Source organism: Pipistrellus kuhlii, unplaced genomic scaffold (assembly GCF_014108245.1).
Source record: "Pipistrellus kuhlii isolate mPipKuh1 unplaced genomic scaffold, mPipKuh1.p scaffold_m20_p_10, whole genome shotgun sequence".
Lineage (NCBI taxonomy): Eukaryota > Metazoa > Chordata > Mammalia > Chiroptera > Vespertilionidae > Pipistrellus > Pipistrellus kuhlii.
In genome coordinates, this window is record NW_023425405.1 from 15,558,269 (window position 1) to 15,576,891 (window position 18,623).

Here is an 18,623-nt window from a genome sequence, read left to right on the forward strand (position 1 = left end):
CCAAGAGAGTAAATTATTGAGGATACTTACAGTTAACTTCCAGAATCTAAGATATAAGCTTCTTCTGATTTTCGGGGGTGGATTTTCCTCACCTTTCGCACAGACACATCCCCCCGAGCCCATCCCACCGAGAGGCACCCAGTGTCTCCTGGCCTTCTACTGCCGCCCCTGACAGACAGCCTGTCCGTCCTCACACAAACTGGGGCGGGGGTTCAGGAGGCGCAGGGTAGCTCGGGACTCCTAACTGCATGTTCTCACGGAGGATGCTGCCACTTGGGGGGGGGGGGGGGGTGTCAGCCTGCAGATTCACTTCAGAAATTATTACAAAACAGGCACATGAGGAGTCAGAGCTGCCCGTGTTTCTATTCCTTCCGATTTAGATTAGACCTAGTGGTTTCATAACTAATATTGTCAGAGAAAGAGTCAGACAATTTTGAGAGATGCGGGGGTTTTTTGTTTGTTTGTTTGTTTCATTTTTGCAAGGGAGTACAGCTTGGGAAGAGCTGGGCAGCTTATAAGGAAAAGCAGGATCAGGTCTGTTCCTCGTGGCCCCTTAGCACGCAGAGGTTTCGGGACAGCGTGGTAATCCTTGGCCTTTGGGCTTACCTGGCAGAGCAAGCCTTTGAGAAGGAAAGCTTTTCGGGGCCACCCAGGGTGCTGCCAGAGCCCAAGTGGCTGAGGCAGAGGGCAAACTATGTTTTTCTGTCTCTAATGGAGGTTATGGAGCAGGCTGGGCAGGAGGTAGGCAAGAAAGCAAAATGACCTGTTCGCTGGGCAGGAGGTAGGCAAGAAAGCAAAATGACCTGTTCTACATTTCACACACTCACATTTTGTCAGCACATTATTTCCAAAAAGCCGACTTGTTATTGCCAGCAGAGAATGCTGAATAAACCTCTCCATCACAATCTGATGTTAATGCTCATAGGCCCATTGTTAGATTATTGATAATATCAGTAAGTTTTGTGGACTCATATAAAAAGTAAGACATCAAATAATTTTCTTTATATTAAAAACTTCATCATGGCAGCTGTTATAGGAAAATCTTTGTACTTCTTGAATTCCAGGGGAAATTCATTCTCACGTATAATTATAATGATCAAAATTACGGATTGAGTAGGGACACCATTGAAGGCATTGCCAGAGATGGTTTAGCCAGCTGTGTTCACATGGAGATCGAAGTAAGTGTCTTCCTTTCAATCAACTTATTTTTAATGCGTGTATTTGTATATTTATATTGGGGTGGCACCCTGCTAAGCACAAGAGGAATGCACATGAAGGCATGAGATTTTAAGTTTACAATTAGCATGTGGAAGGCAAAGCATAAAAATTAAATGACAGGTATTAGATTCTAATACAAGAAGTGTATTCTCATAGATTATGCATTTGTTGTGAGTAAAACCGCAGCTCGGTTTACTTTCTAAGCCATTTTTTGCTTTTGAGAGCCTGGGCTGTGTCTCTGTGAAGTGATACTGGAGGAAGCCTGATTCTCACAGGGTGTGGAACTGGTTCCCTGTCCCCTCAGGGTGGTGGCAGCCGTGCAGGTGACCTTGTTCCTTCATTCTCCATGGAAATGTGGGCTCTGCTGCCATTTGACTCCGCCAGCTCACCAGTTGCAATATTTTCATTCTCTTAGCTGCTAGCAAGTTAGACTTGCAGGATTCAAGAGTGGGGAGCGTTCTCTCGGCTCCAGTACCCCATCTCCCTGCACTAATCTTTTGTATTAATACACAAATTTTTCCAAAGTGAAGATTCAAAGGAAAAGCATGAATATTCCACTCATGTGTTTTTAAAAATAAGGCCTTATTAACTGAAAGGCTAAAGTTGGTGGTCTTCAAGCAGGCTAAATAGCCATCTCAGATGGCAAATAAAGAAACATTGAATTTATTTAAGGAAAGGAGAGGGGAATGGAGATATCCAAAGAGAAGGACTACACAGCACTGAGCCACAGGGTATCGGGCCCATGATGGCAGCACAAATCTCCTTAGGAGAGTGACACAGGAAGGGCATGGAAGAAGCAACAGGAGAGCCCAGACTGGCTGCCGTGGGTCTGGGGAGAGGCTGTGATGGGAGCCAGCCAAGCTGCTGGCTGGTGGAGGAACAGGAAGTGTCCCAGGGAGATGAGAAAAGAGGGCCGTGGAGACAGGTTCAGGGGGGTTGCCCAGGATGAGCTGCAGCTGCTCATTGCTCCCCTGGTTGCAAGTCTCATGGAGTCCCTTAGGGGAAGGGAAATGGCAGGGGCATGCTCCTTGGAGGGAGAGCGCACACAGGGTCCTTTGTTCTGAGCACATTTGTCTCTTTCCTGCAGGTGGAAATCTTAGGGGAGATCTAGAGGAGGGTCTCAATAGACCATTCATCAGCTTCCAGGTGTGCTCTTACGGGGTCGTGATCTCCACTGAGTAGTCGGTGCCAGGGCAGGCGGTCATTAGTCAGTGTAGCTGGTCCTGAGGCCGCCAAGGCACCGTTTGCCTGGTTTTGCTGCTTTTCTAGGCCTGGAGCTGAAGTAATAAGGCCTAGATGTTGTCTTTAGAGAGGCAAGCGTCTAACCAGTGACATGAAAGATCAGGGGTTCAAACCATGTGACCAGTGCTGTGCTGGGGGAGGAAGGGCTACCCTGGGGACAAGGTGCTTCTCTTCCCAGTTTTGCCCCTTCCTAGGCATCCGGGGCTTTCTGCCCTGGTGAGTTTCCATACCTGGCCCATTGTCCTTGCTCTGGGGGTCTAACATTTTTGTAGTCAGAAAAATATATATAATACTTTTCCCAACTTCAAATCCTGCTCACCCTGTCGTTCTGCGTGGGATTAGGTTTGCATTTAAGGGGGTTTTCATTGTTTTTATAAAAGGCTTTTTCCCAACAGCATCTTCCTTGGACAAGGAAGAGATGAAAGTTGATGCATTTTTAAGAACCAAAACTCTCCAGCTTCCTGTGTTCACCTATTTGCAGCTCAGCTGTTCTGAGTGTAGCTGCTGGTTTCCCATTTTCCTCCCTAAGAGCATTTTCCTGCTCTTTTCCAAAAGGTTGAGTCCGTAAGTCAGGCTTTCCTCCCAGTTCTCTCCAGTGAAAGCATTTTCCCAATTGCTCTTGCCATTGACTCTTAGAAATTGTTTTTGAAAAGAGCCTGTATTTCTTCCCTTGAGTTTTTAAAACAAAGTTAGAATTTTAGATTTTGAACACTGGGTGAAGCTGCTGGTGAGAGGACTGAGCTGGAAGGAGCTGCCGGGTCCATGAGAGTAGCTTTCTCATTTCCCTGATGAGGAATTCGGCTCAGGTGAGGGTTTGCACGTGGTTCCCAGGGAGCTAACGCCTCCACTTGCACAGCTTCCCGCTGTGGGCCTGGGTATCGCGGTGTCTGGAGCTGGGCCGTCCTGAGCTCTGGGGAGAGGCTGAGACAGGAGCTGGTGGAGGAACAGGAACAGTCCCAGGGAGGTGACAAAAGGGAACAGAGGAGCCTTGCTCTCCGGTAAGATCTCTGTCCTGACGCTGCCAGGGGCCTTGGAATGTAGACCTGAAGGCACTCTTCAGGGATAAAGAAACGGTGCTGCCCTGCATGTGCCTATGTGCACCAAGCCATTTGCTTTGGGGACAGTCATGTTCATTAGAATGATTAGTTAGGCAGTGATTCTCAACCTTTTTAATGCCATGACCCTTTAATACAGTTCCTCATGTTGTGGTGACCCCCAACCATAAAATTATTTTCGTTCCTACTTCATAACTGTAATTTTGCTACTGTTATGAATCATAATGTAAATATCTGTGTTTTCCGATGGTCTTAGGTAACCCTACTAGCGGTTTTCAACCTGTGGATTGTGACCATCGGAAAACACAGATATTTACATTATATGTAATTTTGCTACTGTTAATGAGTTGTAATATAAATATCTGTTTTCTGATGGTCTTAGGCTCTACAGCACAGGTTGAGAACCGCTAGCAGGGTCACCTAAGACCAGGGGAAAACACAGGTGTTTACATTACGATTCATAACAGTAGCAAAATTACAGTTATGAAGTAACAACGAAAATAATTTTAAGGTTGGGGGTCACCACAACATGAGGAACTGTATTAAGAGTCGCGGCATTAAAAAGGTGGAGAACCACTGAGTTAGAGGATATCAGATAGAATGAGTTCTTATATTCCCAATGATAATTTAATATTTGATGAAGAGGGAGCAGTAATGAATATCCAATCAAGATATTCATAGGGAAATATGTTATTTGTTACTATAAAAAATTCTTAAATGCAATATTAATTAGTATACTTTACGTTTTCAGACATTTCCAAATTATTTCTAGCTCCTTTCTCTGTGTCTAATTTATTATCTTTTTTCAATGTGCAGGGTGTAAGAAGTTTGAAGCTCACCTATTTTGAACCTCGATATATCCTGGTGCTACCCTTGAACAAGAAAAAATATGAGGGACACCTGCGGAGGAAAGGGCTCTTCAGCCGTGTAGAGATTGATTTTGCTGTCTCCAGGGTGGACCATTATATTAAAATTAATCAGAAATCTCCAGGATTTTTTGATGCTGTGATCAATGCAGGTTGGTAACTTGCTGCAGAGTTTTTATTTCTGAAGATCCCCTGGGGGTGGAGGGGTGGGGAATCTGCTTCACAGTATATTGTTATTGTCGGCTGAGTGCAGTTACTTGTGGTTGTAGGACTGTGGCTGTTTTCTTGTTGGCTCCCTGCCAGGAGTTGTCCTTAGCCCCCAGGTTATTCCCAGGTCCTGTCCATGTCATGGGGCCATTCTAGAATGTTGCCCACCACAATATTCATAAACTTAAATGGAGCTAAAAAATTGTTACCGTCCACAGTTGCCAATTGACTGTGTTGATAGGATTCTGGTGCTTTAAAGTACACTCTCTCGTTTGCTACAGATGATATGGATGCTGCCTACCAACAGCTGAGTCAGCTAGTTCAGGAGTACCTTGGATTGGGTGAGGACATGGCCCCAGTTTTGGCTCCACCTGCAGGTACAGTGCTAGCCATATGGTGTCTGAATTTGTGTGTGAGGAGAGGAAAACAAATCTTTGAGTAGTTGAATACTTACCAAGCAGGCTCAAGCTGCGTGTAACTCCTTAATCCCCACACTTCCTCTGGGGCCATCCTCCCCACAGACGGGCCGCGCTGAGTGAGCCCCCTGGGCCCGTACCTCTGCTTGTCTTGGTGGCCACTGGGGAACCCAGAGGGCTGCCCTTCTGGGAGGTGCGGGACAGAGCCTGGGAGGCTGGCAGCACACCAGGCGTGGGCAGCCTCACGGGTCAGAATGCAGCTTTCCAGAGGCGTGGCTCCCATAGGGACCCTCGAGATGGTGTTCTGCGTGGCAGGCTTGTATTTACTGCTGTTTCAGTCCAAGAGGCTTCTCTGCATTGCCTTAGCCCACAAAAAGTTGCACCGCAGAGTGTAGTGGAAGAGCGTGGGTCAGAGCCTGTGAGCCAGCCCTGGCCCTGCCGCTCCTTGGGGCAAGCTGCTTCTGTTCTGAGCTTCAGGTTACTGCCTTCTAAATGAATTTAATGCTCCCCACTGCCTCCTGGGTCGTGTGTGAGCAGCAGTGATGTAGGGTATGTGAGTGCATCTCCTCGGAATCTAGGATTCTAAAGTTAGAATTTTAGAACCTGAGTTATTTGAAATATATTTATAAGGTTTCCCCAGATCTACCTCATACCACTAGAATGACTACTATAAAACACACACATACACACACACACAAAAAAAAATGTTGGCATGGATGTAAAGAAATTGGGAATGTAAAAATGGTATAGCTGCTCTGAAACAGTATGGTGGTTCCTCGAAAAATTAAAAATAGAATTACCTAAAAATTAAAAATGGGGGGTGGGGAGTAGAAAAGGAAAAAAATGGAATTACCTTGTGACCCAGCAATTCCACTTCTGCATATATGCCCCCAAAGAACTGAAAGGGAGACATGAACTGATATTTGTATGCCCGTGGTCATAGCAGCATTGCTCACAACAGCCAAAATTGGGAAGCTACCCAATGTCCATGGAAGGATGAATGGATAAACAAATGTGGTGTATGCATCCAATGGGACACTATTCTTCCTTAAAAAAAAAAAAAAAAAAAGCAATTCTGACACATGCTATAGCATAGATAAACCTTGAGAACATCACGCTAAGTGAAATAAGCCAGACACAAGAACACAAATACTATATGATTCCGCATATAGGAGGCGAACTCCTTACAGACAGGAAGTAGAAGATCGATGGCCAGAGGGCTAGGAGAGCGGGACAGGGTTTCCTTTCCCCAAGAGGAAGGGAGTTCTGCAGCCAGGTGGTGGTGATGGTTGCACAACACTGTGAGTGTACCTAACGCCAATGAATTGTGCTCTCTAAATATGGTTAACATGGTGAATTTCATGTGACGAGTTGTTTTACCACCACAATAATAAAAACAGAAGGTTCCCTTCAATGGGCGGAACCACATTCACATGTTGCTCACTGTGAAAAGCCAACTGGAGACTTTGCTGCTGTGTGATTGCCCACAGCTTGGTGTACACGTGGTTTCTAGCCCCTGTGACTCTGACCAGGTAGGACAGAGCCAGTGCATCCTGCCAGGCAGGGGCAGGCTGGGACCCCGAGTCCACCAGCTACACTGGCTGTGCTGTTCTGTAACTTCATCCTCTCCCCAGGTCCGGGGCCCCAGGTGTTCCAGAATGCAGGCAGGTGAAACTGCTACCTCCCTACTGATAATGATAGATTCCCCGCCTACACGGGTCTCTTAGAGGCGAGTAAGGAGAGGACCATCTACCCTCTGTAGGGCCCCTGAGGAGAGTGTGCCCTGTGAGAAACAGGCATGGGCAGAGGAGTGGAGGGGGACTCAGTCCACAGTCCCCGGCGTCGGTGTGTTTGCGTCAGGCTGCGGCTCTTTAGCACCTGTGTCCGCTCTCCCCCTCCGTTGACCCCCCCAATCCCCAGCAACGCAGTCTATCTAATGAGGCCTCCGTAGCTTGGTGGAAGTTTTCTCTTGAGGAAATCGGGCTCCCTTTGCTTTAAATCCTTGCCGACCCAGCAGCCTTCTCTTGATCTTTAATTTGGTCCCCTGGGTGGACCTGTCCCGGTGGGGGCTGTCCCTTACGTTAGAACACCCTGCCCCATCCCTGAGCCAGGCCCATTTCCCACTGTAAATTAATAAATTGGTGTTCTGGCTTTTAAATCAGCCCCTTGTGGGTTTGGATAAACATGAGTCAGTCCCCTGAGTAACGGAGGAAAGTGTGCTTCTGGGTGCTCTGAGTGATGGTGCCTGTGCAGACTCTGCCTCTGACTCAACAGCTCGGTGGGGGGTGGGGGGGGGCAGCAGCGGAGGGAGGGGAAGGACCATAAGGGGGTGGGGGTGTCTATCTCCATTGTTTCTTATTCTGCAACTGCCAGAAACTCTGTGACTGTTGCGTGCAGTTGCTGTTCAGGAAATTAATAGACCAGATAATGTGTGCATAGGAAAATGAACTCCCATTTTTAAAGGCATAATAAAACTTCATTTTTTTTGCACCAATTAGGTTAGCCCTGCCTGACTTAATGAAAAGTATGAATTATAGAATTTGTAAATTCTCAGATCATTTAATAACTGAAATAGGACCATCCAGTTATTGACTAATAGAATTTCATCTTTGGAAAAGCAGATGGGAGTGTTTGTGATTAATATATCAAATCACTAAACTGAACAGCTCTTGTTTTTCTTGCTGGTTTAGTATTTTAGAATATAATATGTTTTTCTTAAGGCATCACATACCTTCTTATTTATACAGTTAATTTGTTGGGGCAGTTTTTTTTTTTATTTCTCAGTTGATGGTTTAAGGATGACTTTGACTTTTTTGTGGAGCCTAAACATTATTCAAGTGAGGATTAAGAAATTCTCGTTAACATTGTCCACATTCTAAGCTTTTATAGCATCTGTAGTGGTCCGAGGGCCTCTGAGATTCACAGCTGGGAAGTATTGCCAAGGCTCACTGAGGGTGCGGGGCCAGGTGTTTACAGGCTCACCTGAGGGGGCAGGGCCAGGTGTTTACAGGCTCACCTGAGGGGGCGGGGCCAGGTGTTTACAGGCTCCCTGAGGGGCGGGGCCAGGTGTTTACAGGCTCCCTGAGGGGCGGGGCCAGGTGTTTACAGGCTCCCTGAGGGGCGGGGCCAGGTGTTTACAGGCTCCCTGAGGGGCGGGGCCAGGTGTTTACAGGCTCCCTGAGGGGCGGGGCCAGGTGTTTACAGGCTCCCTGAGGGGCGGGGCCAGGTGTTTACAGGCTCCCTGAGGGGCGGGGCCAGGTGTTTACAGGCTCACTAGAGGGAGGTGCACCACAGCTACCACCAGGTGAAGGTCAGGACTCCATCAGGGTCACGGCCACAGTCCCTGCAGGGTCTCACCTGTTTGCCTGGCACTCTGATGTTAATTATATAGTATAGTTTAGGTATAGCTATATAAGTATTTATATTATTTATATAAGTGGGACCCCCTAGAAACAAAAGTTGATAATTTCAGTATAGTGGAATATTTTATATTTTTTATATATAACTGAGCTATCAAAGGTAAGAAAGTGAAATAATAAATATAAGATCCTGTCAAAGACAGTTTTGTTTGAGCAGTTAGAAACTGGACTAACAGTAGGAATTCTTGATTTTGTATTCTCAATGTCACCAATAATAATTAATTTAGAGAAATCACTTAAACCCCCATTTCTTTTTTAAAATGTAATATTATATGGAACACTGTTAGAATCCAGTCTTTGGAGCTGAGATGCCCAGCTGGTTAGAGCATCCATATTACATGTTAGTGCACACAGGAACCTGATGGCCAACAGAAACAGGTATCCTGTATCAATGCATACTGGAAATTATTCTCAAATATTTGATGTTATAATAGCCTAGAGGCCCGGTGCATGGATTCATGTACTGGTGGGGTCCCTTGGCCAAGCCTGCAGAGGTCAGGCCAAAACCAACAGTCCAACATCCCTGAGGGGTCCCGGAATGCAAGAGGACACGCTGCGCCGAAACGGGTTTGGCTCAGTGGATAGAGCGTCAGTCTGCTGATGGAAGGGTCCCCGGTTCGATTCCGGTCAAGGGCATGTACATTGGTTGCGGGCACATCCCTAGTAGGGGGTGTGCAGGAGGCAGCTGGTCGATGTTTCTCTCTCATCGATGTTTCTAGCTCTCTATCCCTCTCTCTTCCACTCTGTAAAAAAATCAATAAAATATATTTAAAAAAAAAAAAAAAAAAAAAAAAAAAAAGAGGACACGCTGCAAAGTTGCTGTCACTCGGCGGCTCCTATGTTGAGCATTTGCCCCCGGTGATCAGTGCATATCATAGCTATCACCTAGTCAGCTGGTTGGCCAATAGCTTAGGCTTTTATATAGATAGATTATTTTATTCCTAGTAGTTCTATGTTGTTTATTTGTAACCGAGAATGTAGTTTTAATTCCTTTTCTTAAACAATGAGAGTGGCACAAGTGGTAGAAGTAAGTCCCAGGTTGTCAATCCTGAGCTGATAGCAGGCCCATCAGCCTGGTCCCAGAAAGCTAAACCTGAAGCACGAGAGAGACTAACTGAATTTTTGTTCCATGAAAGTATAAAATGGTGACTTTAAGTACAGAGTAATTATAAACACTTGAGATCTTTAGACCTACCATTAATTAAAAGTATGTATCAATTAAAGTACATAGTTATCTTATTTTTTTCCTATAGCAATATGGGTAACTATTTCCAAACTATGAAGACCAAAAAAAGCCAAGTAAACAATATAGTTTCTGTAAAATTAGGAAAAACTCACTATATTCACAATTTAGTGTAAGGGATATCTTTACCTTTCATGTGTCTCCATACAGCCCATTTCTGGAATAGTCAGTGCTTCCATTAAAGCTTTTCTTTTCATTTCTTCATTTTTAATTATTTTAGAGAAAGAGAGGAAGGGAGAGAAAGAGAAACATCAATTTGTTGCTCCACTCATTTATGCATGCATTGATTGAGTCTTGTATGTGCCCTGACCAGGGATCAAACCCACAACCTTGATGTACTGGGATGCCAACTGAGCTGCGTAACCAATTGAGTTACCCGACCAGGCTCTAGCAAAGCTTTTTAAAGAGCTGATCCAACTTCCACCCTGCATACTCGCTATAGAGATCATAAAATGAAATTATATTTACAAGCCATTAGTCAGAATTCTGACTAATGGTGGAGAAATGGATGATGGCAATGAGCAAACAGGGGAAATGATCAATTTGCCAGTCCATAAACTGGTGCCTTTATCTCTAATAATAACGAGAATGGCATCATTTGGCAAATTACATGAACAGTTAAGCTGTGGAAGTCGGGGCAAATCCTGTATGTCTGATTGCAGGGAACCAGGAAGACTTAAAGAACCTCAACATTGGGTTTCACTCATCTTTTGTTTTTCTAGATTTGTATCGATATGTGATAATAAATAAATAAATAAATAAATAAATAAATAACATAACATAAAATGTGCCATCTTAACCATTTTAAGTATACAACTTAGTGTCATTAATTACACTCACAAGGTTGCCTAACCATCACCACTACCTGTTTCCAAAATTTTCCATCACCGCAAACAGAAATTCTGTATCCATTAAGTAATAACTTCTCCCCGGCCTTGGAATTTGCCTGTTCTAGGTATTTTCACTGTTACTATATTTGGTTTTAACCTGTTTCTTAACTAAATTTGTGTTCTAATGTATAAGTGATGTAAACTCGGGAGATAACAATGATAAACAGGGCATCCCCCCAAAAACCCTACCAAGAGGCACGCTCTTCCCTGTCCCCACCCCCTTCCACAGAGATGTGTGGCTTGAGGGGATGCAGAGGGTGCACAACTATACTGCCTGGAGAAGCCCAAGCTCATTTTTGTGTGGGAGAGGGGATGGCAGCTAAGAGCCAGCTTCACTCTGGGGACGGCCCATCCTGAGACCAATTCGGGGGCCTGATTTGTTTGGTCTCCCCCAACGTGAGCTGTTTCTTCAGGGCTGTTCTAGGCTGTGCTGCCTGAGTGATAGCATGACAGAGCCATGTCCTTAGACGGGCTTCAAGTGCTATATAGGGACACAAGGCAACAGCAGGGCTTTTATCATAAGCAGTGCTTATTGGATGATGGTGTCCCTGAGACTGTCTGTGAGACCCAAGTCACTCAGAGAACTTGCTGTCATAGTGAACAAAGGAAACGGTCCCCCTCTGCAGCATTGCCATTGCAATGGCCTCTGCGAGCCTTTATACTAAACATCTATCCTTATTGTTGAAAGTATTACACATCTTCCTCCCCCCCCCCCCTTTTTCCCCATTGGTCCCTCCACCCTGCACCCATACCCACTCCAGGCCTCCACCACAATCTTGTCTGTGTTCATGGACTATGCATATCTTATATAATAAAATGCTATTATGCAAATCAACCAAACAGTAGAATGACCAGTCATTATGATATGCACTGATCATCAGGGGACAGATGCTCAATGCAGGAGCTGCCCCCTGGTAGTCAGTGTGCTCCCACAGGGGGAGCACTGCTCAGCCGGAAGCCAGGCTCACCAGCAGGCTTATGGCTGGTAAGCGCAGTGGCATGGTAGGAGTCTTTCCCGCTGCCAAGGCAGGGCTAAGGAGCAGCAAGCCTGGCTTCTAGCTGAGCAGCACTCATGCTCCCTGTGTGGAGCAGGCCTAAGCCGGCAGGCGGATATCCCCCAAGGGATCCTGGACTGCGAAAGGGTGCAGGCCAGGCTGAGGAACTGCCCTCTCTTTCTCCCAGTGCATGAATGTCATGCACCTGGCCTCTAGCATGTATATAAGTTCCCCAGTTAATTTCTCGCCACCCACCATTCCCTCTGAGATTTGTCAATATGTTCCATGCTTCTGTGTCTCTGGCTCTATTTTGTTCATTAGATTCCAAATATGAGTAAGATAATGTGATGCTATTTTGCTTAATATAATACTCTTTCAGGTCCCTCCAAGGTACCTGTCTCAAAGGGTATGAGATCCTTCTTTCTTACAGCTGGGTAGTATTCTATGGTATAAATGTACCACAACTTTTTTATCCACTCATCTACCGAAGGGCACTTGGTCTGTTTCTAGATCTTAGCTATTGTAAATTGTGCTGCTATGAGCATCGGGGTGCATACGTTCTTTTTTATTGGTGTTTTGGGTTTCTCAGAATATATTCCTAGAAGTGGGATCACTGGGTCAAATAGCAGTTCCATATTTAATTTTTTGAGGAAATTCCATACTGTTTTCCAGTCTGCATTCCCACCAGCAGTGTCCTAGAGTTCCCTTTTCTCCACATTCTTGCCAGCACTTGTCATTTGTTGATTTTTTTAGTAATAGCCATCTGACAGCTGTGAGGTGAGACCTCATTGTTTTAATTTGCATTGCTGATGATCATTAACTTTGAGCATTTTTTCATATGTCTCTGGGCCATCTGTATGTCACTTTGGAGAAGTGTCTGTTTAGGTCCTTTGCCCATTTTTTAATTGGATTGTCTTCCTTTTGTTAAATTGTATGAGCTCCTTATATATTTTAGAAATTAAGCCCTTATCAGATGTATCATTTGCAAATATGTTCTCCCATACAGTGGGCTCCCTCTTCATTTTGTTGATGCTTTCTTTTTCTGTGCAAAAGCTTTTTATTTTAATGTAATCCCATTTGCTTATTTTCTCCTATTTCCCTTGCTCTAAGAGATGTATTGGCAAACGTATTGCTACAAGAAATGTTTGAGATTTTGCTGCCTATGGTTTCTTCCAAGATTTTTTGGCTTCACGATTTTTAAGTTTTTAATCCATTTTGAGTTTATTCTTGTGCATGGTGTAAGTTGGTGGTTTAGTTTTACTTATTTATTTATTTATTTATTTTTGCATGTACTAGTATCCAATTTTTCCAATACTATTTATTGAAAAGACTGCCTTTACTCCACTATATGCTTTTGCATTCTTTGTCAAATTTTAACTGAGTGTAATGGCTTGGGTCGATTTCTGTGGTCTCTATTCTATTCCATTGACCTATATGCCTGTTCTTGTGCCAAATACTGCACTGTTTTGAGTACAGTGGCTTTGCTGTTTAACTTGGTATCTGGTGTTGTGATCTCTCAACTTTGTTCTTCTTTCTCAAGATTCCTGCAGCTATTCAGGGTCTTTTATGGTTCCATATTAATTTTTGGAGCATTTGTTGTAGATCTGCCATTGATATTTTAACAGGGGTTGCATGGAAAATATAGATTGCTTTGGGTAGTTTGGACATTTTAATTATGTTGATTCTACCAATTCATAAACATAGTATATTCTTCTACTTGTTTGTATTTTTATCTCTTTTTTCAATGTCCTGTAATTCTCTGAGTATAGGTCGTTTGTCTCCTTGGTTAAATTTATTCCTAATATCTTCATTTTTTGTTGGAGTGGTAAATGGGATTGTTTTTTAGTCCCTCGTTCTTAGAGTCCATTATTGGTATATAAAAATGTCATCAATTTCTGAATGTTAATTTTGTATCCTGCTACATTGCTGAGTTCATTTACTAAGTCTAGTCATTTTTTTGTGGATATTTTTTTGGTGATTTTTTAAGTACAGTATCATGCCATCTACAAATGAGAGTTCTACTTCCTCCTTTCCAGTTTGGATGCCTTTTATGTTTCCTTCTCACCTGATTGCTGTGGTGAGGACTTCCAGTGCTCTCTCTCTCTATAAAAGCCTAATATGCAAAGTGTCTCCCCGGGAGTTTGACCAAGTGGGAGTTTGATCACTCTGACCACCGGGGGGCAGCACGGAATGAAAGAAGGCCCCGGCCGGCAACTAATAGTCACCAGGGACCATGCCTGTGCACAAATTTCATGCACTGGGCCTCCTGTGTTGAATAAGAGTGGTGAAAGCAGACATTCTTCTCTTGCTCCTGTACTTAGGGAAAATGGTTTAATTTTTGCCCACTACTGAGTATGATGTTGGTTGTAGATTTGTCATATATGGCCTTCATTATCTTGAGGTATGATCCTGCTATTCCCACTTTGCTGAGAGGTTTTTATCACAAAAGGGTGTTGCATTTTGGTGAATACTTTTTCTGTGTCCATTGAAATGATCATGTGATTTCTTTCTTTTTTTTTTTTTGTCTTTCATTTTATTTATGATGTGTCACGTTTATTGAGAGCCATTTTGAATGCCAGGGAATTCTCAGAGGAAAAAGGGTAGCCCGGGGGTGAGGTGGGGTAGCAACCTGAATGGGGGATCCTCGGGAGCAGCACCTCTGAGCCACCGTGCCTTAGGGTTCCCTGGGATCTTAGGGTTCTCCCTCCTTCTTCCACCCGGCACTTGTTTCCTGAGTGCTGCGGAGCTTCATGCACCTGCTGGGAGTGGTGAGCTGGCGTGCCTCCCACAGAGCTCAGTGTCTCTGAGGGGCTGCCAGTAAACAAGGAAACTGTGTGTGTGGGGGGGGGGGGAACACTTTGTTCGGCTTAGATGACCATCTCCCAGTTCCTGCCCCTGAGAGCAGCCTGGGCCTGCAAGGTGGGGAAATGTAAATCTCATTCACTTAGCAAATGTTCTTGCCACCCTCAGACCTGAGTAACAGTTTTGGTTCTGTGAGTAATCTCTTTATGTTCATTCATTAAAGTGCATGTTTTCAATTGACTAGGGTTGTTCTAAACTCTATTAACTGAGAGAATTCTGGACACTTAGTAGCCCCAGGAGAAGGGATGGCTGTATTCTTCTACATGTGCCATCTCATGCTTTCCAAGGGCCCGGGTGCAGCAAAGGGAAAGGTATTTTTTTGTGATTAACTTGTGAAGAGAGTCTTAGCTAACGTCTTTTTATAACAAAGCAGGAGACCCCTCACACAAGAAGACACCCTCCGGGGTCCCGGCACACCTGGTCCCCTCCCCCCGGCGCCTGGCAAAACTGCAGGCAGATGGCCCGGCGGCAGAGCGTCTCTCTGGGGGGCAGGTCCCTGAAAACCAGAGCCAGGAGCTGAGTCCAGGGGGAGCCACCCCTCAGGGAGAGCCTTCTCCCCGTGATCATGTCGGTGCTGAGGCTCCTGCACAGCCTGGCTCGGCGGCTCTGAGCATCCCCCTGGAGGCCCAGGCCACTACCCCAAACCAGAAGGAGGCCGATGCGCCACAGCCAGCTCTTTCTTCAACAAGAACCACCACAAAGCCCCCTGAAGACGAGGCCGGGGCATCCGAGCCGGTAGCAGGGGAAGCAGGGCAGGGGCCCCCTCGGCTCCCTGACCCACCTCCAGCCCCCAGCCCTCCGCCAGACCAGAATGAGGAGTCAGAGGAGGCCGAGGCGACTCCCGCCAACCCGCCCTCGCCCGAACCTCCACAGGGGCCTGGCCCGACACCCCTCGGCCCTAAGAGAAGCCAGGCTGAGGACACTGAGTCAGCCCATCTGCCACCCGGCAGTTCCCATCATGATCTCCTAGGACAGCCGTCTGACCCTGAAGGAGCTCTGATGCTCCAACCATCTTCGCCGGGAGATTCTCAACAAGCCCTGGAGGAGGGGGCCCCAGAGGCGGAAGTCAGGGTCAGCACTCCTTTCCCAGGACCAGCGCACCCCCAAGATCCAGGAAATGGCAAGCAGCCCCAGGACAGGGAAGACCCAGCGACTCTGCTTTCCAGAAGCCGGCTGGCCCCCAGCAGGCTGCCCCGGCCGCGCGTTCTCGCTCCCCTTCAGAGCCCGAGGCCCTCACCCCTACTCCCAGCAGCCCGCCCAGCCGCAGATCAACCCAGGACGCCCTCTCCGAGGCCTCCACCAGCTCAGGAAGGGGACCCCAGTAAGCTTCCTCTCATCAGCCCCCCAAATTCCAAACTACCACCACCACACCTGAGCCCCCATCCGGGCCACAGTCCTCAGCATGTCCAAGAGGAGAGCGTCAGGGAGGTGAAACTCCCTCTGATCAGCCCCCCGGTCCAGGAGCACACACCCCAGCCTGCCCCTGACCTGCCCCAGGAAGAGGAGGCCCCGGGGGTTAGGCTCCCTCGCCTTCCCACGCCCCTGCCTCAGAGCCGGGGTGCCCATCCTCAGGCAAGGCCTGCCAAGGAGAGGCAAGCACCCCAAGGTGGTCGCTCCTCCAGCAAGAAGATTCCGGATATGCAGGCCTCACCCCCACACCGAGAGCCTGTGCAGCAAGCAGTAGCGAGGAAAAAAAAACTTCCTACCCAGAGAGAGACAACTAGAGGGCCAGCTCACCTGACAACGGCGCCGCCCTGAAGCCACCAAACAGCCTTGCAGCCGGACTCCCAGAGCAGACCCACCGGCCCAGAGACCACCGCCCCCCTAGCCTCAGCCCTCCCCGGAACCCCCAGAGGAGCCAGAAAAGCAGAGCCCACCCCCCAGAGACTCCTGAGCCACCCCACGCTGAGCCAGCGCCTGGGGATCCCGGGTTACAGGAACAGGAAGGGGGGGGGGGGGGGGGGAAGTACAGCATACCAGAGAAAAGGCCCAAGCTAACCTCCCCCAAATGACCTGCTTCAGAAGGCAGCTATGTCCAAAAAAGGGCCTTCTTCGAAAAAAGCATGCTGGAGGGTGATCTCAAGAAAATATCGCCCTCAGGTGGTGATCAGCCCACCTGGGAGGGTCCGCTGGCCCACAGGAGAGCTCCCCAGCATGCAGAGTCCACTGCGGGCAGCCCTGCCTCCCAGGGGCGTCCCAGGAGAAAAGAAGAGGCTCATCACAGGGGAAGGTCTCAGAAGGGAGAGCCGGTGTCAGACCTCCCTGAGCAGGACGGCTCGGCCCCCACCCCACAGCCTGCCCCAGGGACCAGCGAGACCAGAGAGAGCTCTGTGCAAGGGAACGATGCTTCCAGGCAGCAAGCCAATGAGAAATAGCCCCCAAAACACGAAGGGGCATCATACAGAAGCTCTGCTGCACCCCAGAACCCAGTGTCTGCTGAGGAGCAGGGTGGCCGGCAGGAGAGGCTGCGAGCAAGGGGCAGCCAGAACACCAAGGTTTAGCAGTGCTGGTGCCCGAAGAAGTGCTGACCCAGGATCAGGACGGAGAGCGTGGCAGGGGCATTGAGTTCACACCCAACTTCCCTTTGCAACCTGAGTCATCCAAGGAGGGCCCACCTGCACTGCCCAGTCCAGCCACTGGGTTCTTAGAAGACAGCCAGTCTTTGCCCTTGGGTGCCTCTTTTGTGGTTGGTTATTGCAGCCTGGAAGAGCAGCCCTTATAAAGAAAGACACCAGCCGGCAATGGCCCCCTTCCCTCGCCAGAAAGACAGCAGTGGGCATGGAGAAGGTGTCAGCAGGAGCCCTGGTGTCCAGACACACATGAGCCCAACAGGAGTCAGCTTGGGGAGGCGGTGCTGTGATGCCATTAGTTTTGTTGTATTCCTAAGAAAAACTGCTTTTAGATTGGAACACTCTCCTGCCTCCTACATTATTGAGGGTTCGGAAGTAGGAACCCCCAGGAACAAAGCCTCTGCAGTGTGGGGGTCTTGGTCTCTCCCAAATGCACGGTCGACGTGTGGGGACCTGAAAGCCAGAGGACACATCTCCTGGCACATGACTGTGATGCAACATTTCAGATCCTGTTGGAACATATTGCTTTAAACTTCTGTTCAAAATGAATACCTGCCTCCCTCTCTGAATAGGAACCTCTTGTCAATTAGCCAATTAGCTCATGCCTTCATTATGCCCAACCATCTGGTTGAATCCATTAAAAGAATTGGGGGGTGGGGATGAGGCAGGGATTCAGATGAATTGGTGTTTTTTTTTTATTCAGACCATCAGGATTCTTTTGCTGGCCAGTGACAGTTGTCAATCCAAGCCAGCTTATGTGACTTTCTTAGACAACCAAACGGTGGGGAGGGTGGAGGTGCAGGGATTTGGAACCAGCTGATGAACATAATCTGGGCTCTTGTCATCTGCGTGTTTTTGTCATCTGCTGATTCTTACCTCTGGACTCTCATCACCTCCTGGACCCTCGTCAGTTCTCCTCTCCGTTTTCTCCTCCGTGTTGCCTTTATTCTCTTTGATACCAGTGACTGTATACCAGTTTCTGCACATGGCAGGGAACTTGGCCACTAACATCTCTCAAATTTTACGTCTCACCTCATCAAACAACTGGCAGTTCAAGAGTTCCTTGATCATCAGTTTTTTTAAAGGTTGAGGGAAAGACTCTGACCCAGCTTGGGTCAGGCTCATTCTTAAACCAGTCTACTCTGTCGTATTTAGACCTACCCATGGTGCCCACTCCTAGCGTGTGTGGAGTCTGCATTCCCAGAAAGAGAATATTGTGAGCAAAGCAACCAACCCAAGATTCAACTCTTGAAAAGTTACAAGATACTGAATGCTTATTATACTGAGTATGCAGTGGCATGCTAAGTTGTGTTTGGCATTCTGCATGTTAAAGTGTATTTGATGACTAAATACCTGTATAAATGTATCTTATCTTACACAAAAAGTATGTATCCACAAAATGGAATGTAGTATGTCAAATGGTATTTCAATGGCAGTAGAGGAAATTGATGTATTTTTTCTAAATATTTTTTATTGATTTGAAAAAGAAAGGATGGGTGAGGGAGAAAGAGAAAGAGAAACATTGTTGAGAGAGAAACATTAACATCAATCATCTGCCTCCTGTACTCCCCCTGCTGGGGATCAAGCTGGCAACCTGAGCATGTGCCCTGAGAGGGAATTTAACCAGTGACCTCTTGGTT

General features: G+C 46.9%; 1 protein-coding gene across 1 annotated transcript in view; it reads left to right on the forward strand.

Annotated features, from left to right (window-relative positions):
• The window catches only part of LRGUK (leucine rich repeats and guanylate kinase domain containing), a 68,549-nt gene extending 50,041 nt beyond the window's left edge, over window positions 1-18,508 (forward strand). The window contains 8 exon segments of the mRNA XM_036427350.2: window positions 1,065-1,178; window positions 4,332-4,533; window positions 4,870-4,970; window positions 9,719-9,734; window positions 14,790-16,211; window positions 16,214-16,410; window positions 16,412-16,477; window positions 16,480-18,508. Coding sequence (XP_036283243.1) covers window positions 1,065-1,178; window positions 4,332-4,533; window positions 4,870-4,970; window positions 9,719-9,734; window positions 14,790-16,211; window positions 16,214-16,410; window positions 16,412-16,477; window positions 16,480-16,914 — 2,553 coding nt within the window. The 3' untranslated portion in view covers window positions 16,915-18,508.
• Window positions 18,509-18,623: the final 115 nt, after the last annotated feature.